Source organism: Callorhinus ursinus, unplaced genomic scaffold (genome assembly GCF_003265705.2).
Source record: "Callorhinus ursinus isolate GAN/ISIS: 27379988/994484 unplaced genomic scaffold, GSC_fseal_2.0 scaffold6, whole genome shotgun sequence".
Classification (NCBI taxonomy): Eukaryota; Metazoa; Chordata; class Mammalia; order Carnivora; family Otariidae; genus Callorhinus; species Callorhinus ursinus.
This window is the reverse complement of record NW_027397068.1, coordinates 68264587-68291711: the sequence shown is the minus strand read 5'-3', so window position 1 is coordinate 68291711 and position 27125 is coordinate 68264587. Positions and strand designations below refer to the sequence as shown.

The 27125-nt window shown below is 35.9% G+C and overlaps 1 protein-coding gene across 9 annotated transcripts in view; it reads right to left on the bottom strand.

The window, feature by feature from the left end:
* Positions 1 to 27125, bottom strand: part of SCAF8 (SR-related CTD associated factor 8) — a 201118-nt gene that overhangs the window by 148850 nt on the left and 25143 nt on the right. For 8 of the 9 annotated variants that reach the window (XR_003206827.2, XR_012378625.1, XR_003206825.2 and 5 more), the window contains 7 exons: positions 19679 to 19762; positions 15121 to 15165; positions 7738 to 7899; positions 6400 to 6553; positions 5187 to 5317; positions 1442 to 1618; positions 122 to 201 (listed from right to left, as the gene is read on the bottom strand). Coding sequence is in view for 6 of the 9 variants with exons in the window: in XM_025866373.2 (XP_025722158.1) it covers positions 122 to 201; positions 1442 to 1618; positions 5187 to 5317; positions 6400 to 6553; positions 7738 to 7899; positions 15121 to 15165; positions 19679 to 19762 (833 nt within the window). In the remaining 3 variants the exon portion in view is untranslated. The remainder of the gene's footprint in view (positions 1 to 121; positions 202 to 1441; positions 1619 to 5186; positions 5318 to 6399; positions 6554 to 7737; positions 7900 to 15120; positions 15166 to 19678; positions 19763 to 27125) is intronic. The other variant, XM_073894142.1, reaches the window with a different exon arrangement.

The window sequence follows — 27125 nt, the reverse complement described above, 5'->3', positions numbered from 1 at the left end:
CCTGAAGTTATATCCCAACATATTCAAAGTATACCTGGCAGTTTGGAAGGCAATGTCCCAACCAATGTTTATAATAATAATGGGGAAAATTTATGGTTATAAGAAAAACAACAATTCTTACAGTTGAGAAGCTGAAATTTCCTTTTTGGGTTCTTCACTATGCTCAGAATCTTCCCCAAAATCAAACCTATCCATCAACTTCTAAGTGAGGAAGGAAAAAAAAGGAGAAAAAGACAAATTAAAAGCTGATTCACACAAAAAGAAGGTACAAATGCTATTCTGAATGTCAATGACATTCCATTAATTTACCTCTATCACATTAATACATACATGTTTTACACAATTTTGTTATGTTATAATAAGCATTTAATTTGAGTGAATATTTTAAAGTACTTTTGACATACACTGCTTTATATAACAAAACAAATCCCAACACAGGAGAAACACTAATGCTCTATAGAAGAGGAGATTGGGATTAAAATAATTATTGTGGCTTGCCAACAGGAATAAAGCTTGATTAAAAAACATCTAGGACTATAATCAATAATCTATTCCTAGTACATTTCTCTTCTTAGGCTGCTCCATTGTCTCCCAAATGACCAATTTAAAGGTTTTTTATGTGGGTTAGCTATATATTTTTTTTTTTTAAGTAGGCTCCATGCCCAGCCGAGAGTCCAATGCCAGGCTTGAACTCATGATCCTGAGATCAAGACCTGAGCTGAGATCAAGAGCTGGACGCTTAACTGACTGAGTCACCCAGGTGCCCCCTATGTGGTTTAGCTATTACATTTTCAGACTAAATTAAGCTGATAGCTAAAAAAGTCTAAAGTAATATAATACACCAGTATTTATTTTCCTAAAAAAATATAGTAGCAGAAACAAAAATAATATGGATAACACTTCCAAGGTATTTTAATTAATAAGAACATTATAACAATAATTAATAAGAACATTGAGGTGATCACACAATAAATTATACATGAAAGATTTTCAACTTTAAAACCACTATCCTTTATACTTAGGCCTCAATTTATCATATTACAGTATAATGACAACTCTAGAGAAGTTTTCCTGTGAACTTTCACATTTTGAACAATTATAATTTTAGCAGGTTAAAATTTTAGAACATAGAACATCAAATATTTGTTAACATCCATAAAAGAAATTAGAAAATTCAGAAAATTATATTTGCCTCAATGGTGAATATACAATTTTACTGACCAGTTAGGAAAATATTCTAAATGTTACAAGTGGAATTTTAAAGTTACTTAAGTTTCTTCAGAAATCTGTAAACCTTTAGTAAAATTCATAATATATTACATAGTACAGTGCATACGGTAAATAACAGTTCTATAATAAAATATAATTTACAGAATCAGAATCCACATGATAGCATATAGACTTCAATACTTCTTATAGAACAAATCTGCTAACTTTCTACCTTGTTGAAAGCCACTCCCTGTTCCAAGGGGTTCAGGGTGTTGGCTGCGGCAGCTGCAGCTGTGAGCTGTGCTGTGAGAGCCTGCAACTGCACAACGAGACCAGCGTCCAGGGCCTGCAGGATAGAAGGCTGAGGCTTCTGCTGTTGTAGTTGTAAAGTTTGTATTAACTGCTGAAGCTGGAGGGGGGAAAAAGGAAAATTATTACAAACAGATGCTGGGTTTTATCTGTAAGAATGCCCATCTTTTAGTCAGTAAGATTCATTGTTGGAGATCAAGAGAAAATAGACACTAACTCAAAACAAGATAATTTTTTAAAAAAATGTTTTTTTGTGTGTGCCATATATAACAGTCCTTAATAAATCTGTCTTGCTTCTGGAAAGCCAGAGAACTTTAAGCCAAATAAAGTGGTCATACTACGACAGATAAAGAACTCATCACATACAGACTGATTTTTTTCACTAAGCTTTTCTTTTAAAAATTTTATTTACTTATTTATTTATTTAGAGCATGCAGGTGTGAGCGGAGAGTGGGGCAAAGGAGAGAGAATTCCAAGCAGGATGCACGCCAAGCGTGGAACCCGAAGCAGGGCTCCTGAGAGGGGGCTCCACATGGGGCTTGATCCCCCGACCCGGAGCCAAAATCAAGAGCTGGAAGCTCAACTGACTGAGCCATCCAGGTGCCCCTTCACTAAGCTTTTCATTCCTTCAATTAACTCTTTAATCTCCAAAAAAAAAAAAAAAAACAAGCACTGACAACAACTGCTTTTGCTATCTTTCAGATTTACCATAGGATAACACATTTCCTGAAAGCGGGAAAGCAAGTAAGAAATTTGTCTCTTGGAGCAGTCTGAAACTAAGGAAATTAAAGGTGAGTGATGCCAACAAGAGCTGAAATCAAATCCTTACTCCCTCTATTCATCCATCCTCTTAAAAAGCAGAAACAACAGTAAGATCCTGAAGATACTGCAGAGTTAAGTAAACCCTATGTTTATGTACGTCTTAGAAGTAATTAATAGTTTCCTAATCAACTTCTGAGTTGAATCTGAATATTATCAATTTAGAAAAGAGACAAGACACGTGTACTGTTTAAGGGAAGATTAACTTACAGTGGGAGAAGGTCCAAGATGAAAGTAATTTCATGCCTATCTAAAACAGCTATATTAAGAAACAAACTAGTCATTTGGCGATCAAACCGTAACTACAAACTACTGATGTGAGAGCAAAGAAAATTATACCAAAATATATGATAGCTTAGTTACTGCACGGAGGAAGCTCCAGAACAGACAGGATGGAGGGAGAGGAAGAAGGGGCAGAGGGGAAAAGAGAGAAGGGGGTTAATACCATATTTTCTCCTGTACACATTTTAACTACTCCTTTTGATGTCGTATTTTTCCAGCCAGCACCGTTACTGTTTCAGTCAGGTTCGACCAGTGCAGCACCCTACTTTTCCTTCTACTCTCGACTTAATATTCTATCAATTACTGTGTCTTAACTCTCTTTGCACTATTTCTTCTGGAAAAATCCCTTCTCCTGTCAAAAGTATTTATTCTAGTAAGTATCTTTTAAAATGAAAACATTTGCTTTATGAATTATTTTCAAAATACCATTATCACAAGATAAAATTAGTAATCTGATAATTTTATCTAATATCCAATTCAGTTTCCCAATTGTCCCCCAAAATGGAGAAACTGGATCTAATCTAAGGCTATAACTGAATTAGGTTTTACATGTTTAAAACTCTATAATGGTCTTTTTTTTTTTTTTTTTTTGGGAAACTGTCCTTTTAGAGAGTCTGCAACCCTACTATTTTTCACATATGTTACTTCCCTTCTTTTACCATTGTTACCAAAATGAAGATACTTCCTAGCTCTAGGCTTCTCGCCTCTCCCATCCACTAAAGTACTGTTCAGATCAGTGACTTCAACATGAAAAAATTCCCCACTGTTTACCATATGAACTCTTTTTCAGCCCACCATTTGTCTTTTGAAACCAGGTCCACACTTAGTCAACTGTGTCATCATTAACTTACATGCACAGGCCATCTGACCCTCCAGACATCTCAACTCTGAAAGATCTTTGCATACCCAACACTGTTACGCCTCCATATACTATTCACTCATTCTACAAAAATGTACCAAACATCTGCTACAACCTAAACACAGGAGACACAGCAGTGAATAGAACAGATGAAAAAAATTCTCATCCTTGTAGAGCATACATTCTGGTGGAAAGAGACAGAGAATAAATAAAATAAATCAATTATATAATGTAACAGAAAGAAAGTAGGGTGATAGGAAAAAGCATAGGGGATGAAAGAATGCACAGTTTTAAATCACTTTTTGAAGGCCTTATTGAAGTGACATTTAAACAAAAACTCACAGGTGGCTGAAACCTCATGAATATTTGGAAAAAGAGTTTGAGGGGAGTGGGGGACTTATTGCACAGATCCCAATTAATCTGTGTTTTAAAGGACAGGTAAGAAAAGGCAATGCGAAGAATGGGCTATCCTCAAACCCTACCATGAGTAGTTCCATTTCTAGTCTCACTTCAAATGGCACTTCCTCAAAAACACCTTCTCTGGGCGACCCTCTCTAATTCTGACCCCTCCTCCCAAACCCAGTCACTCTAAAAATTTATCCTGTTTTAAGTCATGTATCACTATCTAAATAAAGTTTTATACTTTTTATTATTTGTCTCCCCTAACATAGAAAGACATCTTCCCTAACAGAGAAGACATCCCTGGTCTTGCTACTGGAGTAACAATAGCACTTAATGTGGATGGAACTGGAGGGTGTTATGCTGAGTGAAATAAGTCAATCAGAGAAAGACGTATCATATGACCTCACTGATATGAGGAATTCTTAATCTCAGGAAACAAACTGAGGGTTGCTGGAGTGGGGGTGGGGAGGGAGGGATGGGGTGGCTGGGTGATAGACATTGGGGAGGGTATGTGCTAGGGTGAGCACTGTGAATTGTGCAAGACTGTTGAATCACAGATCTGTACCTCTGGAACAAATAATGCAATATATGTTAAGAAAAAAAAAAGAAGAGGATAGCAGGAGGGGAAGAATGAAGGGGGGGAAATTGGAGGGGGAGACGAACCATGAGAGACGATGGACTCTGAAAAACAAACTGAGGGTTCTAGAGGGGAGGGGGTGGGGGGATGGGTTAGCCTGGTGATGGGTATTAAGGAGGGCACGTTCTGCGTGGAGCACTGGGTGTTATGCACAAACAATGAATCATGGAACACTACATCAAAAACTAATGATGTAGGGGCGCCTGAGTGGCTCAGTCGTTAAGCGTCTGCCTGCAGCTCAGGTCATGTTCCCAGGGTCCTGGGATCGAGCCTGCGTCGGGCTCCCTGCTCCACGGGAAGCCTGCTTCTCCCTCTCCCACTCCCCCTGCTTGTGTTCCCTGTCTTGCTGTGTCTCTGTCAAATAAATAAAATCTTAAAAAAAAAAAAAAAGATGTAATGTATGTTAACATAACAATAAAAATAAATAAATAAAACAATAGCACTTAATGTTTTGCACAAACTATGTGCTAAGTCAGTATTTTGGTATAAAACTGCATAAAATGATGCCTTACTAAATGAAAAAGCAAGCAAGTTACAGAGTAGTATCTATAGTGTGATCTCATTTTTACAGAAATAACACATACTCTTTAGGTGGTACATTATAAAATAATACATTAGGAAAATAATGAGTTCTAAATCATTGTTGATTTAACTAAAAAAACTGCTCACCTGTTGGCCTTGAGGACTTTGTAAGATTTGAGCTACTGCTGCAAGTGTATCTGTGTTTGTTATCTGAGATACCCACGGATCCGGCAGACCCTGGACCACATTGGCTGGAGTAACAGGTGTCACAGGAGTTCCTTTTAAAAAAAAGACATCACATCCACCCAAATAAACATATAAGTAAATAAATAAGACTTGGAAAGGTAGAGAGATTTGCTTTGTCACTTTTATAAAATATATACAAACTTAAATAAATGTTTTTATTTTATTGTCTAATTACAGAATTAGGTAGACTGAAAAAAAAATACAAAAGGATCTGTCCATACTTGTCCTCATTAAGCTAGTACTAACTTTAAAAGAAGACTACACTACTGGGGCGCCTGGGTGGCTCAGTTGGTTAAGTGACTGCCTTCGGCTCAGGTCATGATCCTGGAGTCCCGGGATCGAGTCCCGCATCGGGCTCCCTGCTCAGCAGGGAGTCGGCTTCTCCCTCTGACCCTCCCCCTCTTCATGTGCTCTCTCTCTCTATCTCATTCTCTCAAATAAATAAATAAAATCTTTAAAAAAAAAAAAAAGACTATACTACTTAGAAATCATTATAAATCTTATTACAGAAGAAAATTCAATGACATGAGGAAATATTCAAAATATAATTGAAAAATTATAAAATAGTATGTTCAATATAAAACTATTTTTGTTTAAAAATGGATGTGTATATGTACAGACACACACACACCAAAAACTAAATATATACCAAATGTAAATTCCTGAACTATTATAAATTTTTAAAATGACATTTAAATATACTTTAAAAAACAAGATTTTGAGATTATTACTAAAGCATTCTTGGCTTCATTAGATAATTTTTTCAGGGTTCCTTATAAATATTAAGTTCCCCTGCTATACTACAAGTTGATTTACATGAAAATTTATGGATAGCCTACATCAGGAACACTTAATTGACAAAACAATTTCCCAAAGTTCACTATATTTATGCTTCTAGGGATTTAAAAAATTCAGATTTTTAATTTTTAGAAAAGAATTATACACAAATATAAATTCTGAGTCTGTTTTTCCTTCGAATTACATTTCCTTTCAATTACTTAATGCTAGATAAGTTCTCTTGCACTGTTAAAATTGTTACTTTATAAATGAATAATCACCTGGAAAAAAAAAAAGTAGAATATTTAGAAAACAAATCTCTATCAAGGTAACATACCTGGGGTGTTGCTCATAGCAGTAGTAGTACTGGCCAAAACAGGTGTGACAACTGGGGGAGGAATCCCTGCTGCCATATCCAAAAGAGGCTGAATAATCTCACTCTTAAACACATTATTCTTCTGCCATAAATTTAATACTCTCACTATTTTACTCTGGAGGAAAAAAGAAAAATGACATTTTGATTTTCTGCTTTCAAAACTTAGCACAGTCATTTCACAGAGACTATTCGAACAGTGGATGGGAAGGATGGATTAAAATACTTCTGTAGTACTTTCTGCCCCTGAAATCATGTTTCTATAATTTTGATTTGCTAATCTTAACACACTTGGAAAAAAAAGTTCATTTTGACAGATGTACAAGGTAAATGAAAGCTACATTTAGTAGAAGGCAGGAATGACAACTCAGTTTCAGCATCAATGAGATCGATGGTTACGGTTGCCTGGAGACTGTATTAACGCTGTTGAAGTGATCAGGATTTATCTCAGCACCAAAGCTGTATTTACAGGTAATTTTGACTTCATGTTTTATTTTATTTTTTTTTTTTGACTTCATGTTTTAAACAAATAACAAACTTTAAGACAAAGTCCTTATCTAATGTGATCTTTTAAAAATTTAATGTTGCAACCAACCCTATTAGAAGAGTAATCTAAATTTCCAAATCAGTATCCCAAAATATGTAAACTTCTAATACCTTTGAACACATATAAAGAACCCCTTTTTACTCTTTCTCAGGGTCCAAAGCCTTCTTTTTATGTGGTACAGAATATTTATTCATTCAGATCTAAAAAACTTAGTAGTGTGGTTTCCAGTACTAATAAAACTTTACCAAAATAAAAGAATTTTAAAATGCAGTTATTTTCTATTAACTGCTTAGCAAATCCATTTTTCATAGACACTAAATAGGTAAATATCAGGTCAAATAATCAAAACATTAAATTCGTTGTGTGTGAGAATAAATATGCTTTCAGTGTAATTCCAAAAGCTTATTATAGCCAGTTTCTTTAACACCAATTGCTTCAATAAGTTAAAAAAATAGCCAAATCAACTATATCTCTCCACTTCTGTTTAAGATGCTAAGAATTTCAGAATGTGGAGAATGTAATAACTAAATATTCAAATTCAGAATTACTAGGAGTACAGGGTAACATAAAATCATAGTTAAGACAGAGTCTCATTAGACCAAAGGGTAATGTATCGACTTAAAAAAAAAAAAATTCCTCGTATCAGTGAGATGATACTTGTCTTTCTCTGATAAAGACTGATGAATCACAGACCTGTACCCCTGAAACAAATAATACATTGTATGTTAATTAAAAAAAAAAAAAAGGCAGCATACCTTGTCATCCCCAGGGCAACGATATAAATTCTGGAAAGTGCTAATGATGTTATTACTAAATCTGGGTGCAAACACATCCTTTTCTTGACCAAACTGATGTCGAGATTGTCGTACAATGGAGTCAATAACATAAAGTCCCGGTACCTTGTATTCTGGTTTACACTGATGGAAAAAAGAATAGGAAGGGAAGGAATGAGAAGGTAGCATTCATTATAAATCCTATACAAATACAGAAACAATGCTTATGTAGACGTAATGAATGTTCAGACATTGACTATTCCACACCATCTGTCTCTGGAATGGCATTTTAATCTACACTGGCTACTCCATTCACCCAGTTCAACTGCCAATCACATAAGTTCCAAAACAGTACTGCATAACTGGCTTGAATGGCAAAAGCCAAAAGGATAAATAAGGTACTGTTGTAACAAAAAAATTTTTTTGTTTAATGACTTTGAAAAGCCACATGGAAGGAAGCAGCAAATTCAGGAAAGAGCTCTAGAGAATGCATTGCCAACATACATTAGACTTCATCTGAAATCCATATAAAAGGGTTTCTGAACTAATGAAGGAACACTATAACATTCTAAATACACGGAGCCCGAAGTTTCAAAAGTTTTCTCAAATACCACACCTATAATAAAGACACAACCATTATGATTCCAGTAATCTATCCGAGTTTTTAGCTACTCCACTGATAAATGTTTCTCAACCTTCTTATCCACCACCCAAATTGAGGAAAATGTTTCCTACTTTCTTGCCACAAGCTTTTCTTCTGGTTAGGTGAGCACAATGAAGAATCCTTTTAGTATCAAGGTTACTGCTCCTGGTTTGTCACCATATCCAGAAGCATAAGAAAACCTGCTTTCCAAGCTTATACTAATTAACATGGAATTATGGCTGCAAAAAGCAGCTTCAATTTTTGGGTGTAATTAGGTAAGTATCTCACCCAAAATAATTTCCTGGAAATCACATATGGCACGTAAATTACATTCTTGAAAAATCCTTGGAAACCCAAGTACCAGTGAGAAAAGGATCCTCAATCTACCCCTAACACACACATACGTTTCTAATGGCATTTTCAGCTGAGACAATGAGTGATTTTATTCTGCAAAAATACAAGATGATGCTTCATCTATGACGCTTCATCTGTTCCCTCAAATACTTTTTAAGACTCTTATCCTTAGATTCTTACTTAGTCAAGAAAATGAAAAGACCTTTATTATCAATTCACAAGTATCTATTGAAACATTCTGACTATTGAGACATAAGAGGGCAATAGGGTTGGTGTCTGGATACTGAAGTTTAAAGTTTAACCTACGTAAAGGTTAAAAACATCTGCTCTGTTGAAAGTTACGGTTTTTGAAAGCCTGAAATAGTTTTCCCTCATGTTCCCAAAACATTTAGCCTATTCATCCTTCAGTTCATGTATCTGGCCAAAGGCTACTTTCCCCTTTGACTACCATACATTCAAAGAAATATCAACCTAGCTGAGCAAATAATGTATCTCAATAAAGAAAACTTAAAACTTAATGAAAAGCAGGACATCCACTTTGTTAAAATTTATCTATTCCCTAATGCCACAAACACAGATAAGTGATTAATAATTACTGATTAACTTGATTTATTGGCATCTTAATTTTGCTAAACACAAAAAAATCTGATATACATTATTTCATATAAATGATTATCTTGAGAGTGAGACTGAATACAATTTATAAGTTGCTTGTAAGAGCTTTAAAAATTAATACTGAGAGGTGCCTGGGTGGCGCAGTCGGTTAAATGTCCAACTCTTGATTTCAGCTCAGGCTGTGATCTCAGGGTCCTGAGATTGAGCCCATGTCAGGTTCTGCACTCGGCAGGGAGTCTGCTTGAGATTCTCTCTCCCTTTCCCTCTGCCCCTCCCCCCGTTTGTGCTTTCTCTCTCTCAAATAAATCTTTTAAAAAATTAATACTGAATGGTTAAGTAATGAATGTACTAAATATAAAAAAAACACATCTTTTTCGCTGATTTATAACAAAAACTCAGGTTACAGACTCACAACACAGAAGAATCTGAGTGCACAAGATAATAAATGGACCTTTGGGGCCTACTGTAAGATCCCAAAGCTTCAAACATATTAGCAGTTTAGAGGTAAACTATAAGGCCTAAGGAAAAAACATTTCTTCATCCACAGTATTTTTATATATACCATTAAGATGCTGTCGAACAGATTTTCCCTCACTTGTAGATTAGGCATTTTTGCCACAAAAATGGCAAAAAAAAAAAAATCTTAAGTATGACTTAATGTTTTAAAATAACTTAATAATAATTGGTAAACTTAGCTAAGTCACCAACTAGAAACCTAAGGAAACATTACAACCAAAAACCTGAAATGTTTTTTCAATTTCCTCTTCAAATTCTATCAGTACTGAAAACACAAGAACTCCTAAGACTTTCCACTGGTATGAGGAATTTTTACTCTATAACTAATAATAATAAAGTCATGTCATATTAAGTTTTCAGTTATATCATCTTCAAACTACATTCTAGTAATTTCCATTTCTTCTGCTGCAGAAATAGGAGAAAGGCAATAACATAGGGAGAATGCACCTTTAAACGTATCACATGATTTTCGTTCTAATGTTATTCAAGCTGTTATGTGAATACCATTAGAAGTCAAGGGTTTTTTGCCAAAAAAACTCTCTAGGTGACTTGGACCACACACTTTGCAATATATAAACACACCTTATATAATGATTCTATTATTAGAATTCGTGCTACCACTTTCAGCTCTAAAAGTTAACATTAAGGACACTTGGGTGGCTCGGTTAGTTGGGCGTCCAACTCTTGATTTCAGCTCAGGTCATGATCTCAGGGTTGTGAGACAGAGCTCCACGGGGCTCAGCGCTGGGCATGGAGCCTGCTTAAGATTCTCCTTCTCCCTCTCCTTCTGCCCCTCACCCTGCTCACACACTCTCGAGTGCCTGTTCTCTCTCTCACTCAAAAAATAAAAAAATAAAAGTTAACATTAAAGGAAGCAAAGCTAGAATGGTAAATACAGGAGTATGTGGCTATACTTGCAAAGCACTGAATGATACTGACAATAGCATTTAAGGTATATGGGACGAAGAGCTGATCTAAAATATCCCAGAGCAGAATTTAGTAAAAAGTACATAAGGAAAGTGAGAATCTGAAAATTTACTGTTTTCAAACTATCTGTGGCCAACTGCCCAAATCTTTGTGTACCCCACACCAGAGGCGAGAAGCTAGAGTAATCTTTCAAGCAATTTTCCTGGCCTATGGGAAATCGTCTTATTATCTTTTCATTTATTACTATCATTCCTCTATACATCTTTCATGCTAAACACAGACTCACAAATAACATATTACCAAACTGCTGCCATATTTCTCCTCTCCTTGCACTATTTGTCTATGATGGGTGAAGGAAAAGTATAGCCAAGCAAGTATGTGGTGTTCTGGGGCTAGAGGATACCCAACATTACAAGTCAACATCATTAAATAATACCTCACATTTTTCTTAGATCTTTCAATTGACCATATATAATGTACATGACAAATGGACTTTTTCATAAATTTGTTGAAACAGTATTTCTACTATAAACAGTACTCTTAATTCAGTGATTTTACAAATTGGGTTCCACAGAAACAAAGCATCTATGTAAGGGTGTCAAGGGCTATGGGGCAGAAAACAAAATAGGTGGAGTGGGCTTCTGGTTCCCTACCATAACCACTACTGCAACATTTTTACTTGTGTTTTATGTCTCCCCTTTCCCCCATATTAAAGTTCCAGTAAGAATAGGAAAGAAGAAAAAAAAAGGTTTCTTCTGGTATTAAAAATATATACAATCTGGAACCTCATCAAAACCAAAAAAAAAATCTTTGTTCTGTAAGACCTTGGATCTTGTGTTAAGAGAATGAAAGGACAAGCTACCAACTAAAAAGAACTTACATCTAGAATATTCTTCAGAACTCTGAAAACTTGACAGTAAAAAACCATCTAATCAGAAAATGGACAAAAACATGAAGAGATATTTCATTGAAAATGCCAAATAAGCATGTGAAAATATGTTCAACATGATCAGCCATTAGGTAAATGCAAATTAAACCACAATGAGACACCACTATACATTCATCAGAATAGCTAAAATAAAAAATAGTGGTAACACCAAATGATGGCAAGAATGTGGAAACTGGATCAATCATACACCGTTGGTGGAAATGTAAAATGGTACAGACATTCTAGAAAAGAGTAGCAATTTCTCATAAAACAAAACATGCACTTACTTTCCCAGAGAAATGAAAACTTATATTCACACAAAAATCCACAGACAAATGTTCCTAGCAGCTTTATTAATAGCCCCCCCAATGGAAATAATTCAGATGACCTTCAATGGGTGAACAGTTAGACAAATTGTGGTACATCCATACCGTGGAATGTTACTCAAAAATGAAGGAGCCATTAGACACGTGCACAATTTGGATGGATCTAAATAAAATTATATGGAGCAAAACAAGCCAATTTCAAAAGGCTACATTTACATAACATTCCTGAAATGGCAAAATTAGAGATAGAGAACAGACTAATGCCCCCCAGGAGTTAGGAATGGGGGGAGGAGGAGAGTAGAGCGTGGCTCTATAAAAAGGGGAAGGAATATGATGGCTCCCTGGGGTGATGAAACTATTCTATATCTTGACTATGGTGGTGGTTTTATGAATCAATACGTATGATTAAATTGCCTAGAACTAAATATACATACACACAAATGAGTGCACGTAAAACTGGTAAAATCTAAATTTGGTGGACTGTATGACTGTCCTGGTTGTAATACTTACGTTATCAAGACATTACCATTGGGGGAAACTGGGTGAAGAGTATATGGGATCTCTCTTTACTGTAATCTAATGGAAGTATCATTATTATCTATTGATTAAATGACAGATGAATCTACAATTATCACAAAATAGCTTAAAAATGTACACCCACAACTCAATTTACCATTACACTAACCCACTGCCGAATTTCTGCTTTAAACGGGGTAGGGGTAAAGCATTTAAATTTCTGCCCAGACACTGACTGGCAATGTTATTCCACTTTAGTGTTCTAAGTCAGACTTTAAAATCAAAAGTCTCATGCTCTACTGACTGAGCCAGCCAGGTATCCTTCTAAGGCAGACTTTAAGATACAGAAGTAAACTGTCTGGGCTGTGACCAACTGTACAAGTGATGGAAGAGTTGAAAAGACTGTTTACCTCATTCACCATGACATAGCAGAACTGTTGATGAACCTCTTAACTATGAAAGACAGCATTTCATATGTCTTTCAGGCTGTGGAGAAACTAGGTGAAACTTAGAAACTCAGTATAATGACTGAAGAATGTGGAGAGCTGGACAAAACTGAAGCTCTATAAAACCATAAAGATGAGTTTGTATACAAAGCTTCACTAAACTTGATTGAGAAGTACTTCTCTTAAGAGAAAGGTCAAAATATTGTGCCAGAAATTACGTCTGAAGGTTATACATTCTAAATGGAGGATGGCATTCCTGGGACTTCTAACTTTTAGAGTGCACGGCATAAAGCTGTTTGTACTATGTTTGGTGTTAAGTTTGTCCTACTGTTTTTCTACTAAGAATTCTTCTTAAAATGTGGCTATTGGAGCACTTTGTATAATGAAACTATATTTGAACAGTTCCAAACTGTACATACTGTATGAGGTTTCTCCTCTCAACATTTCTATGTTGAATGTTATACCATGCAGTGTCCTGTAAAGAGATTAAATTCTACCCTTTTCTTTACTTCAGCATCCCCCCCCCGCCAATATTGACTTGCTTTTCCAGACGGATTCTACAATTATCTCACAATGGAGATAATTTTGCTCACTTAAGGTCTAAGATTCTGAAATATCTTATTAGAAGTACCCCTGCTCTAAATCAAATCAGTCAAAAAACATTTACTCATAAGTTCATGTTTATCCTTTAAACCCATACTATTCAAATTGTGGCTTCTGAACTGACAGCAAAAGTATCATCTAGGAACAGGTAGAAATGCAGACTCTCAGCCCCTTGCCACACTTAGTGAATTGAGAATCTGAATTTTAACAAAATCCCTAGGTAACTCCTATGCACAAAAAAGTTTTTAAGATGCACTGCTTTAGACATTCGAAACTTTTTAAAACAACTTTTAAAAACTTTAGAAAAATGAAATTTTCCAATCACCAACATTTCTATTTTATACTGTGATTTACCTAAAACACAGAGCATACTTAGTTTACTTTGCATCTCAGCCTCAATTCACTAGCTGTTCATCTCAAACTATGTTTTACTAATACTCTAAGAAACCAAGACTTTATAAAAAAGCTGAATCGCATAAAGGTTAACTGATGTAGTCAAGGTTACCTACACAACATAGTCACCTCACTTTGATTCACATACCCTTCTCCTAGTCAACTATTTTTAAGAAACACTGCAACCCTCCTAAATCCTTAATGCCATATACCACTGATTCTCAAACTGGTACTGGTTACATCTAGGCACACGAACATGGGCAGAGTACAAAACCTAAATTCAATTAAAGTACAAATATAGTATCATTTCATAAGTTTTAAGCCCTATGTACTCCTGCCAAAAACCATGGCATGAATAGGGCACTGATCACCAAGAGGGCAAAAAACTATAATTTGGTCACTTTGGACTCTGCTTATAAAAAGCATTACTAAATGTGTATAAGACAGCTGTTTTCAACTTCATCACCCTCTGCTTACCCTAGAAAATGGAATTTCAGGTCTATAAAATAAGATGTTGAGATGTATAATGTTTTAATGGATGAGACAAAATCAATCAGCAGAAGAGAAGTAGGTGGCAGACAATGTCTTATCCACACCTTATCTAGAAGAAGAGCTGCTCTCTAGGCATTCTGCTTGAAATGACAAGTGAGAATTAACACATTTATAATTTTATTTAAAATCAATCATATGAACACCATTTTTTTCAAGGGACAAATGCTCACTATGGCACTGCAAATTAAAAGAACATCTACCTAAATGAAAGTTATTGTTTTTAGAATTATCCAAAAAGCACTATCATTTAATTTTTTTAAATTTATTATTTTTTTTAAGTAGGCTCCATGCTGGTGGAGCCCAGTGCGGGGGGCTTGAACTTACAACCCTGAGATCAAGACCTGAACTAAGATCAAGAGTTGGACCCTTAACAAACTGAGCGACCCAGGCACCCTTATTTCTTAATTAGAAAAATAAATGGAATCACTTTTGAACAGTCCACCAAAACAATTTAAACTTGAGTATTTGATTTAAAAGAATAGAGTACAAGGCATTAATCTATAATTATAGTACATTTAGCTTATATATTGAAAATTATATACTTACTTTCTGAATGAATTTCTCAACGCTCTGTACCACATGTTTATAGAACTAAAAGAAAAAAACATGAAGTGTGGTTTTAAAATCTATTCAGTTAGATTTGAATTTTCCTGTTAAACACAGGTTTAACATAGTTTCAAAGGTCTATCAAAACAATGAATTTTAATCATGAATTTTGAGACAAACATGTCACCCACCTTCATAAGCAATTATTATGACACCTAATTAGTAAAGGATTCTTAAAGTGCATACATGGTCAGTAAAATTGACCCCTGAACATAGGTTTGAACTGTGTGGGTCCACTTACATGCTGATTTTTTTCAATAAACAGTACTATAAATGTATTTTTTCTTCCTTTTGAGTTTCTTTGTAACATTATTTTCTGACTCACTCAATTGTAAGAATGCAGTATATTATACATATAACATACAAACTAGATGTTAATCAACTGTTATCGGTAAGGTTTCTGGACAACAGCAGGCTATCAGTAGTTAAGTTTTGGTGGAGTCCAAAGTTATACATAGATTCCTGACTGCATGGGGGATCAGCACCCCAACGCCCATGATGTTCAAGGGCCAACTGTCTATCCAAAGTTTGTTATGAATTAGAAAAGAATTTGATCACAGTCCTCATAAAACTATACTTTCATAAACTGTTACGCTGACAGCAAAGTACTTGCAATAAGCACACAGGCAGATGTATATTCTTACTTTCAGGGAAGGAAAAGATTTCTTACGGTATCATTAAATTAGGGTAATACCAGAAATATCAAATAACTCAACAAATAGCATTAATAAACATATGCAAGGGAGTTGTTTTCGACTTCATTATCTCTTGCTTCTCCTGGAAAACGGAACAAGCATATATAATAAGATATAGAGATGTATAAGGTTCTCATGGATCAGCCAAAACAAATCAGCAGAAGTGAAGTTAACATACACAATAAAAATGAATAATGGGCTGTTATCAATAGTAAGAAAACAGATGTAAGTTTTAGAAACAACACTATGAATAAACCTAAAAAGGAACAAATCAGAAATTATAGATTAAAAAAATTACAGATTAAGCAAAAGATATCTAAAATTTATGCTTAATAAATACCTCAATGGCAACTGCATAATTAGCATATTTGTTTAAAGAACTTGAATTGTGCTTCTATTTATACTTTTGATCTCAAGAATTATACTTTAAGGGATATCCCCTGAGACTGAAGAGACACATGAACATTCCTTTGAACTGCATCATGAAAATCAAAAATCAAAATGAAAGGAAACCTGATTACTCACAGTCATCAAAGCAAAATGTACAAGTTTAAGCTTGGCTAAAATTTTCATACTATAAAGGAACAGTTTACTCAACAGTGTAAGTCACTTAAATAAAAAAGCCAAAACAACTACTTAAAAGTAAGCACTACTTAAACATTTAAAAGCAACATACAAAATATTAATTACACACTGAGTGATTTTTATTAAATATTAATTCTTCTGGAAAACACCTTGACAATGCTTTTTGCTTCTAGCTACTTTACTACATGGAATTCTGAGGAAAACTGCTTACTAAACTTTAATTCAAAGTTTATCAGTTCACATAGGTCTTCTTCCCCAATAGGTATTTTGTGAGATTTTGCTGACAGTGTGCAATGTTAACAAGCACCCATTAAAATAATGTCTCTAAACACTGATAGATAAAAAAATCAATGACTTACCTCATATAAAACACAGTATCATTTAAATCTGATTTAAAAAGGTAGCTAAGTCTCAATTTACATATGTACTAAATGCAGTTTAATATCATACTGCAAAACAATTGGTATGAACTCTTCAAAAATATCAATGGCATGACAAACAAACAAAGGCTGGGTAAGGCTGGGTGACAGGACAAATAAATGTAATATATGATCTTACTGGATCCTGAAATTTCTTGCATGTGATCAGTGTACAATATAGTTACTTAGGATATGTCTTTGTTCTTAGGAGATTCAAATTCAAGTATTTAGGGATTAAGTGCTACTCTGAATGAAATCTGAAACTAACTCTCAAATGATTCAGCCAAAAAATGTGTTTGTGTGTGTAGAAATAAACCAAATGTAGCAAAGTGTTAACTGGAAAATCTAAGGGAAAACTATGTGTTGGCTCATTATAATATTTTGCAACATGTTTGAATTTTCAAAATTAAAAAATTTAAAGCAGCAACAATAAATCAAAATAGTACAGTATATCATTATGTTTAGGTTCTTGATTGAGAGAAACTTGGGTTCAAATCTAGCTGTATTTATTCTGACTATTGCAAATTACTTATTTTCTCTTAGACCTTTCCCACATCTGAAAAATAGGAGTAATGTTGCTACCAATACCTTACAGAATATTTTAATTAAAAAATATTCTGCTCAGAGGGAGGGGGGGTGGAGAGATGGGCAAAATAGGTGAAGGGGAGGAGATACAGGCTTCCAGTTATGAAATGAATAGGTCATAGGAACAAAAGGTACGACATAGGGAATATAATCAATGATATTGCAATAGTAATGTATGGTGACAGATGACAGCTACCCTTATGGCGAGCACAGCATAACAAATAGAGATGCTGAATCACTAATGTTGTACACCTAAATCTAGAACACGGTGTATCAACTATACTTCAATGAAAAAAATTTTTTTAGAAGTATTCTCAAGTTATATAAAATGCTTCAATTATTTTCATAGACTAAAAATGGTAATATCCATGTTTGCACACTCTCAGAATCATGATCATAAAAATCAGATCACAATGTAAAATAGGATAAAGTACAAGAGACTAAACATTCTATACTAAGCCTATCAGACATCCTGAAAATTCACTTTTTTGAAGAATTCTCTTGCTTATATGCTTACTGGTCACTGTCCTTATCACTTATCACCTCTTTGATTTTCCACATATAAATACAGGGATTTTAACTACAATGGTCTAAGAAATTAACTGCATGTTGAAAACTAAGCTTTGGCCACCAAAACACTGAAAAGTCACAACTATCTGAATTTTCTCCTAGTGGCGATTTTCTCTGTAAATAGGAATTTGTTAAATCTAACAGATAATGCTATTATTCAAAGACAATTTATTTAAATAATTGCTGCTGGGGCGCCTGGGTGGCTCAGTCGTTAAGCGTCTGCCTTCAGCTGAGATCATGATCCCAGGGTCCTGGGATCGAGCCCCGTTGTCGGGCTCCCTGCTCCGCGGGAAGCCTGCTCTCCTTCTCCCACTCCCCCTGCTTGTGTTCCTGCTCTCGCTCGCTGTCAAAATAAATAAAATCTTTAAAAAATAAATAAATAAATGGTGCTTCCGGTTATGGCTGATGTTATTTACAGTAGGGAAACACCACCAAATATCCACAGATTAAAACCTACTTAATTAAATATAAGCCCTCATTCATTCTTGATTTTTTTTCTTCAGATTTTATTTATTTATTTGACAGAGAGAGAGAGACAGCGAGAGAGGGAACACAAGCAGGGGGAGTGGGAGAGGAAGAAGCAGGCTTCCCGCTGAGCAGGGAGCCCGATGCGGGGCTCGATCCCAGGACCCTGGGATCATGACCTGAGCCGAAGGCAGACGCTTAACTGACTGAGCCACCCAGGCGCCCCATCATTCTTGATTTTAACAGCCCTACTAAAGCAGGGAGGCTTAGCTTTGCAGACTTTAAGAAAGAGGTATCCATGGCTGAACTTCAAAAGGTACTTAAAAGTCAAGAAATTTTATGCAAAACTTTGTGCATATGTATATTTCTCTACAGAAAAGTCCAACCTTTCTCTGAGATTTTCAGAAGTTTCAATGAGTCAACATAGATCAGTTCAAAACCTCTTAGAGCAATGGCTAAAGGCCTGCGGCCTCTTCCCACAGCTTAAACATCCTATATACAATGAGGTTCAATTATTTTTCTTAATGGCTCATTTTCAAATCTTTAATAGAATCAATAAGGAAAAAAACATTAATTTTTATTTAGAAACCTCTTACCAAGATTCTGTAAAGTCAGTGTGACAAATAACAAACACATTCACCACAATGTGGCTCTAAGTAAAGAAAAATGATAGTAGCTTCAAAGCTTATATTTATCAAAGTGTTAAATGTTTATCTCTAGGTGGGAGAGTTCACAGGTGATGATAAATTTTCACTAACATGTATTAACTCTGTAAAGAGGAAGAAAATACACTGTTGACCCTTAAACAACCCAATTCCCTGAACAGTCGAAAACTCCCATGTAACTTCTGACAACCCCCAAAATTAACTACTGTTGACTGGAAGCCTTATTGATAACAGTTAATTAACACATATTTTCTATGTTATATGTATTATACACTGTATTCTTATAATAAAGTAAGCTGGAGAAAATATGTTATTAAGAAAATCGTAAGGAAGAGAAAATATATTCACAGTAATGCACTGAATTTATAAAAAAAATTCACCTGTAAGTGGACCTGTGCAGATCAAATCTGTGATGTTCAATGGTCAACTGTATAATCTGTAATAATTATCCTTCCTCTAAAATATTAGTATAGTATTTTCTTCTGAAAACACAAGTGTAAAATTTATTACTCACCTTAATAGCTTTGATGGCTGCCTTAGTAATTTGGGTCATTTTCGCTTTAGAAATGGGTGGTTTGTAGTCATTCAGGGAATACAACTGATAAAAAGAAGAACAAATTTTAAATACAGCAAAACTAATGGTCTCTAAGCAATTACATGAAATTACCAAACATTTCCATTTTTATATTCCCAATAAAATCAAAGTGCTGCTTTCTTTTAAAAATCAAGTTCAACATCATTAGCTGTCAGGGAAATGCACATCAAAACCACAATGAGTTACATTTTCACACTTGTTTATAATCAAAAAGACAGATAATAACAAGTGTGAACAAGGATGTGGAGAAACTGGAACCCTTATACATTGCTAGTGGGAATATAAAATGGTACAGCAGCTTTGGAAAATGGCTTGGCAGTTCCTCAAAAAGTGAAACATAGTAATATGTAATATGACCCATAGTAATATGTAATATGACCCAGGTATAAAGCCAAAAGAGATGAAAATATATATTCACATTAAAACCTGTACACAAATGGTCACTGCAACATTATTCATAAAAGTCATTTAAAAGTGGAAACCACCCAAATGTCCATCAAATGATGAATGGATAAACAAAATGTTATATCCATTCAAAGTATTAGCCATAAAAAAGAAATGAAGTACTGATACATGCTACAAAATGGATGAACCTTGAAAACATTATGCTCAGTTTAAAAAGCCGTATTAAAAAGACCAGATATTGTAAGTTGCCATTTATATGATATGTTCAGAAAAGGCAAATCTATTTGTGACTGCCTACAATTGGGGGAATTGGGAAGAAATGATGAATAACTACTAATGAGTACAACATTTCTTTTTGGGGGTGATAAAAATATTCTAAAATTGATTGTGGTAATGTTGTACAACCATACTAAATGCCACTGAATTACACACTTCAAATTGGTTAATTTTATGGTATATGAACTGTATCTCAAAACTTTTTAGAAATCAAGGGATTTAAGGTTTAGCTGTAATCTCCACCAAAAAATAATTTTGTTTTGAAATCTCTCATATAAGCAAAGGATAATAAAACTGCTTAAAGAGAAAGTTAAAGGGGGGAGAATCAAGCAATGAACAAGTAACTAAGGTTAAATGAATACTGATTAAAAGTTGCAGTGTACTCAGTGATGACAAGATTTTAACTATAATGCTGTAAGATACTAACTTCAAAGTCTGGAAACGAAGCTTTGGCCATTTTACAACATTGCAAAAACAACCAAACAGACTTTAAAAGTAACTAAAACAGATTGTGTTGGTTAGTCAACTAGCAATTTAGGGAGTCCTCTACAGCTTTTGCTCCAGCACCCCTTATAACCTATCTATCAATGAATTCTACTGATTTCTACCCAGTTTTCCCATTTTTCTCCTCTTCTTTCTCCAACGACCACCAAAACCACAGCCCCAAACACTCTCATCTCTTACTCAGAGGACACCTCTAAATGGATGTGCATGTCTATCTTTTCAAAAACTAATGTCTATCTTTTCAAAAACTAATCTGATCAGGTGACTAAATACCCCCTTAAAAAGGTCAATGACTTCCCATGCTTTGGATAAACACATAGTCGGAACTCCTGTCCACCTTTCCAGTCTCATCTCACTCCATGCTCCCCTCCTGAGCCCTTTGCTCCAGGCACAATGATCCTGTTTCAGTTTCCTGCCACACAGTGTTGAAAATGAGCTTGTTCCCTCTATTTCGAATACTCTTCACCAGGGTCTCCTCGCTAGTTAATGTGTACTCATCTTAGTTTGAGCAACACCTAATGAGGAAAGCCTTCCCTACCTTTCCAGCCAGATCAATACCTCCTCTTTTATACTCTCACTGTAATGTCATTCACCTCTGAAGCACTCATCATAGTACTTTGACATTTACTTGTCTGATCATTTAATACTTGATTTTTTAAAAGGACTGTCACAAAGAGTGACAGTAACACCAAAGGTCAAAGGCTGTAAGTTCCTTTAATACCATTAAGATGTTAATGCCATAAGAGCTGTTCAAGCTGAAATCATTTGTGGGAGAAGTACAGATGTCCTTCCCATTAAGTTCCCAGAGAAGTGCCCACCTGTTCATACTGCCAACCATTAGGTCAAGATCCCATCAGACCATTTAAGAAGCTACCTCTGCTAAACTAACAGGAAATTTTAATACACTTGTGGCTTCAATTCCTACCTGTATCCCAGTCTACTCACCAGGTACAAAATAACATCAACACATTTTATAGTGCTTACAACAAGTTGTACGTATAAAGCAAAGGTCATCTTCCCAGAATTTCTCAGCAGGCCCTGGCTACTGCCCATCTGAAATCCACCCCTGCCCTCTCCTACAAAAGAATAAGCTCTAAGGATAGACACCATGTCTTTTTTGTTCAGATTTTTTCCTTTTCTCCAAACTGTATCTTCAGTGTCTGGGAGAAAATAGATATTTGTTAAGAATAAATTAAAATGAACAAATATAAGACACAGCATTGCACAAGCTTTGCACAGAAAAACATGGATATGAATTCCAACTATGTCACCTTATCACAAGCTGCTAAACCTCTGAAGCTTAGGTTTCTCATTCACAAAATAGAAATTCATTTCACAGAAACATCACATAAAAATAAAGCTTTTAGAACATACTAAAGTTGCTCAACAGTTGCTCAATAATTTTAATTATTAAAATTAAAATCCTACTCTGTAGGCATTCTCCATTTAAATGAATAATATTAAAGGATCCATCAAAACACTTGCAAGTCCATTCTTTAGTAATTTATATTATTAGGGCAATGAAGACGCATCAGCTTTCCCCCCACAGTTGACTACATACACTTTTATTTTGTGTAGTAAAGCCCTGAAGTTTCGATCAAGCATTAGTTCATACTCTAGCTGATCAAAGCTTTGTTTGCGCTGTGTGTGTGTGTGTGTGTGTGTGTGTGTGTGTGTGTGTGTGTGTGTGTGTGTGTGTGTGATGGAGGGTAGGGGATGAGGTAGGGGAAATATAATTTAGATTTATAAAACATTTTCAACAGTCTGAAAAGTCAGCTTTCACCTGAGATCCCCTGCCTTTTTAAATGCACATACTGCAGAAATTTAAGGTAGTACTCAGAGAAATACCGAGTAATTAAGTACTTTTCCAAGGCTCACTTAATACATAGGCTTCCAACAAATCTCATTTCTTTATTAAATCTGATTATCAGAAAACAGGCACAGATAACTCCTCAATGAATGCCTTAACTAAAATTTAATACTAAGTCTTTAGCTTACGAAGACTGATGAAAGACTTGCTCTAGAATGTTGTGTTTTACCCATCTGTTAAAGAAATAATTATCTTTAACCAAAAAAAATCCCTTATATAAGAATTCCCAAAGTATATTCTCCTTGAATGCAGAAACAGGAGAATGATTCAGCTAGTTTCCATGTGCTTACTTTTTTAATCAAAAAAAGATGGTTTAACAGGTTTCTCCCATCTTGTGCCTTGGCTTCTAAGTGAGCTTGCTCAAGTTTGTCTGAACATTAAATCTCAAATGTCTATTGACATCTACTTCTCTGCTATATTTAGCCATTAGTTTTATTGTATCCAAATATAAAATATATTTTCACCAGTGTCTAATTTTGATAAGCTGTTTCAAAGTTCTTTTTGAAGTAGGTGGAGTATAAGTTTATACATTTAATGAACTAATGTGAACTGAGCACATGACTGCAGAGACAGCCTGTCATCCTCCACTTTTCCTTCTATTTTCTTTCCCTCTCTCTCTCTTTCTATTGGGGGGGGAGAGAGGGAGAATCCCAAGCAGGCCCCACACCCCTCAAAACCCTGAAATCATGACTCCAGCCAAAATCAGAGTCAGACTTAACCTAGGCGCCCCTTTTCTTTTTTTTTCCCCTTCTATTCAATTTCTAGCTCCAAATTTAAGTGTTCTGTACATTCTCCTGTTGTCAATCCTCAACATCAAACTCAGTCCTCTAGGACCTCCCTCAAAGACCATTTCTTGAGACCTGTAGGACATCACTATAACATTCAGTATTTTAGAAAAAGAAAATAGTGCTAAGTATGCTGCCAGACCATTCAAAGTTTTAAAAATCTTCTATAAGTAATCAAATTTATATCAAGAGAATATTTAATCTTTAGATCTACAGGATATGACAGAATGCCTGATACACAGTAATAAGCCTGTCTTACCCAGCTGATAACTTAATTCTGCTGTAACATTGCCATTAGGAAGTGCCAGGCTTCATTCCAATCCTCTTTTTAATTAGCTATATCAACTCCTCACCAAAAATTGGGAATGTAATTCTCCCTATATTCTCAAAATTTGATCTGGTTCTACACTGGAAAATGTTGCAGAAGAATGAAAGTTTATTCTGGGAACTTTTTTCCATTTCCCTGATGATTCCCATCTCTATGCTTGGGTCAGAAGATCAGGACTGCATGCACTCTAAGTTTGGGCTATCTAGATACCCAGTTTTCTCATGTATAGGCTTTTTTTTTTTTTTTTTAAGGATTACTTATTTGAGAGAGCAGGTAAGCGAGTGCAGGGAGGGGCAGAGGGAGAGAGAATCTCAAGCAGACTCCCCGCTGAGTCGACAGGGGGCTTGATCCCATGACCCTGAGATCAGGACCTGAGCCAAAATCAAGAGTTGGTGCTTACCCGACTGAGCCACCCTGGCGCCCTTCATTTATAGGTTTTAATCCCACCAATCTATTTCTTGGGCCTGGCTCCCTCCTTCCTTGTTTTCTAAAATCTAAATGGCTGCTGATTCCCATCAGTTTGTTCCATCAAATTATTCCCTCAGTTAAGACTATTTTAACTTTTCTAGGTCTACTGATAACCTGCTGTGTCTGAACTCTGCTTCCCAAATCTAAGCTTCTTCCCCTCAAATGCTTTGTTCTAATGTTACCCAATCTCATGTGACAAGCCTTGATTTATACAGACTCTCCATGTCCCTGTCACCTCAGGGACTGAAATGAAGTCCCAGTCTTGGCCTCCCCCTTCCCATGGCTGTAACTCAAGACTTACCAATTTAAAACAAAGGCACTGAACAATAGCCTGGATTTCAGTCTAACTCCTTTATGTTTCAGCTCCTCTCAGGAACTTGCAGGCACCACATCAAATGTATTCATTTTAGATCTGAAAACAACTTCTAATCAAATCATTTTCTAGTGACTTTAATCAAGGTTTGAGAAATTTTTTTTTAACCTACACTGAGATATCTTAGTTGCTGCTGGCTACTCCAACAAAAAACTTATTTTGAATAAAGATTTTCAGCGTTGTCACTTCTCAGCTATTGACTGGGCTAAGAGTCGGTCAGCACAGCAAGTACACGTTAGGCTCTAGAAGCCACACGGTCTCTATCACACTACTCAGCTCTACCCTGTAGCAAGAAAGCAGCCAAGGACTAAGGATCAATTCACACATGAATGGGCAAGGGATGTTCCAACAGAACTTACTTATTACAAAAGCAAGCCAACCTTGAATTTGGACAATATTTCTCAGTCCTAAAAATGTATGCTTCTATTTTGCTTTTGGATAAACACTGCAATCTCACGTCCCTGGAAAGTACATTCATGACCTCCCTCATCTGCCCTTTTCCACACACTGTGACTCGTTACCCAAAACTCAACAAAACGTTGTGCTTTGGGCTGTTATTTTAAGCAAACTCACTTCAAAAATGTTAATGCCTTTCCCAATTTGAGCATAGGTATTACATGAATTCTATCATTACTTGGAAGAGCCCAATAAAGAACTCATTATCTGACATACCCCAGAAAACAATCAAATTTTGGTAAAATCTTGCTCATTTACAGGTTGTTAGGCCTTCAAGTTTGTGATTCTATGATCAATGGAATTAACCCACTATGTGAACCTAAAATAACTGAGTCATCAACCCAATCCATCTTTCCTAACAATGGTTCTCTACTGCCTTGAAAGTACTAGTTAGGGGGCGGCTGAGGGTCTCAGTCGGTTAAGGGGCTGCCTTCAGCTCAGGTCATGACCTCAGGGTTCTGGGATCGAGCTCCACACCTGGCTCCCTGCTTGGCGGGGAGCCTGCTTCTCCCTCTCCCTCTGCTGCTCCCTCTGCTTGTGTGTGCACTCTCCCTCTAATAAAAAATAAAATCTGGAAGGAAGGAAGGAAGAAGGGAGGAAGGAAGAAGGGGGGAGGGAGGGAGGAAAGAAAGAAAAAAGAAAGGGAAGGAAGGAAGAAGGAGGGGGAGGGAGAAAGGAAGGAGGGAGGGAGAGGGGGAGGGGGAGGGGGGAGGGAGAAAGGAAGGAGGGAGGGAGAGGGGGAGGGGAGGGGGAGGGGGGAAGGGGGAGGGAGAAAGGAAGGAGGGAGGGAGAGGGGGAGGGGGAGGGAGAGGGAGAGGGAGAGAAAGAACAAACTAGTGAGGATCCCTAAAATCTCCAAAATCAGAAATCACAAAAAATACTGGAACAAACACAACTTGATACTTTCAATTCACGATAGCATGCTGACTACAGATTTTTTTTTCTCTTCCTCCTTTTGGGAGAATAATAAGGAATAAAATTTTAAAAAGGTAAAAAGAACTCAAAAGCAGAATAGGGAAAGGAGTAAATCAGCAGACAAGATGTCACAAATTTCCAAAAAAACAGAAATATGATTAAGAGGATTAGTAACTGATGACCACAAAGAGGAAGCCACAAGCCATAGTAAACACAGAAGATACAGCCAAAGGAAAATAACTCGTCCTACCTAATTCCAGAGTCCCACCACTCAAAATTAAGGTATTAAAGAGAGTAAGGGCAGCACAAGTGAACTAATGCCTCATCAATTCTTGCAAAAAGTCAATAAGTATCTAAAACTGACCATTCAAAAGACAGTGTTACAAAAATACTGCTTAGATGTATGAAATTAATCATCAAAAGAACTAAAGTGTTAAGAACTTAAACATTTTCCTCTGTGGGGGATCCAGCATGGTGTGAGAAGGAAGAGCTTCCAATAAAATCTCTTTTGTCCTTAAAAAAAAAATTACATGCGTAGGTTACTTTGAAAAATATATTAGGGCGCCTGGGTGGCTCAGTTGGTTAAGCAATTGCCTTCGGCTCAGGTCATGATCCTGGAGTCCCAGGATCGAGTCCCACATCGGGCTTCCTGCTCAGCAGGGAGTCTGCTTCTCCCTCTGACCCTCTTCCCTCTCGTGCTCTCTCTCATTCTCTCTCTCTCAAATAAATAAAATCTTTAAAAAAATATATATTATATTTTAATAAAATCTTGTTCTAACTTTACTTGCCACAGTGGTCCTCCACACTATCTCTCCCTCCAAAATTCATAGTCTGAATCCCCAATCCCTAATGTGACTATGTCTGGAAATAGAGACTTCATGGAGGTATTTAGAGTTAAAAGAGATTGTAAGAATGCAGTTCTGACTCAACTGGCTTAGTGTCATTAGAAGGGACACCAAAGAGCTAGCTCTTGCTCACTGCCACGT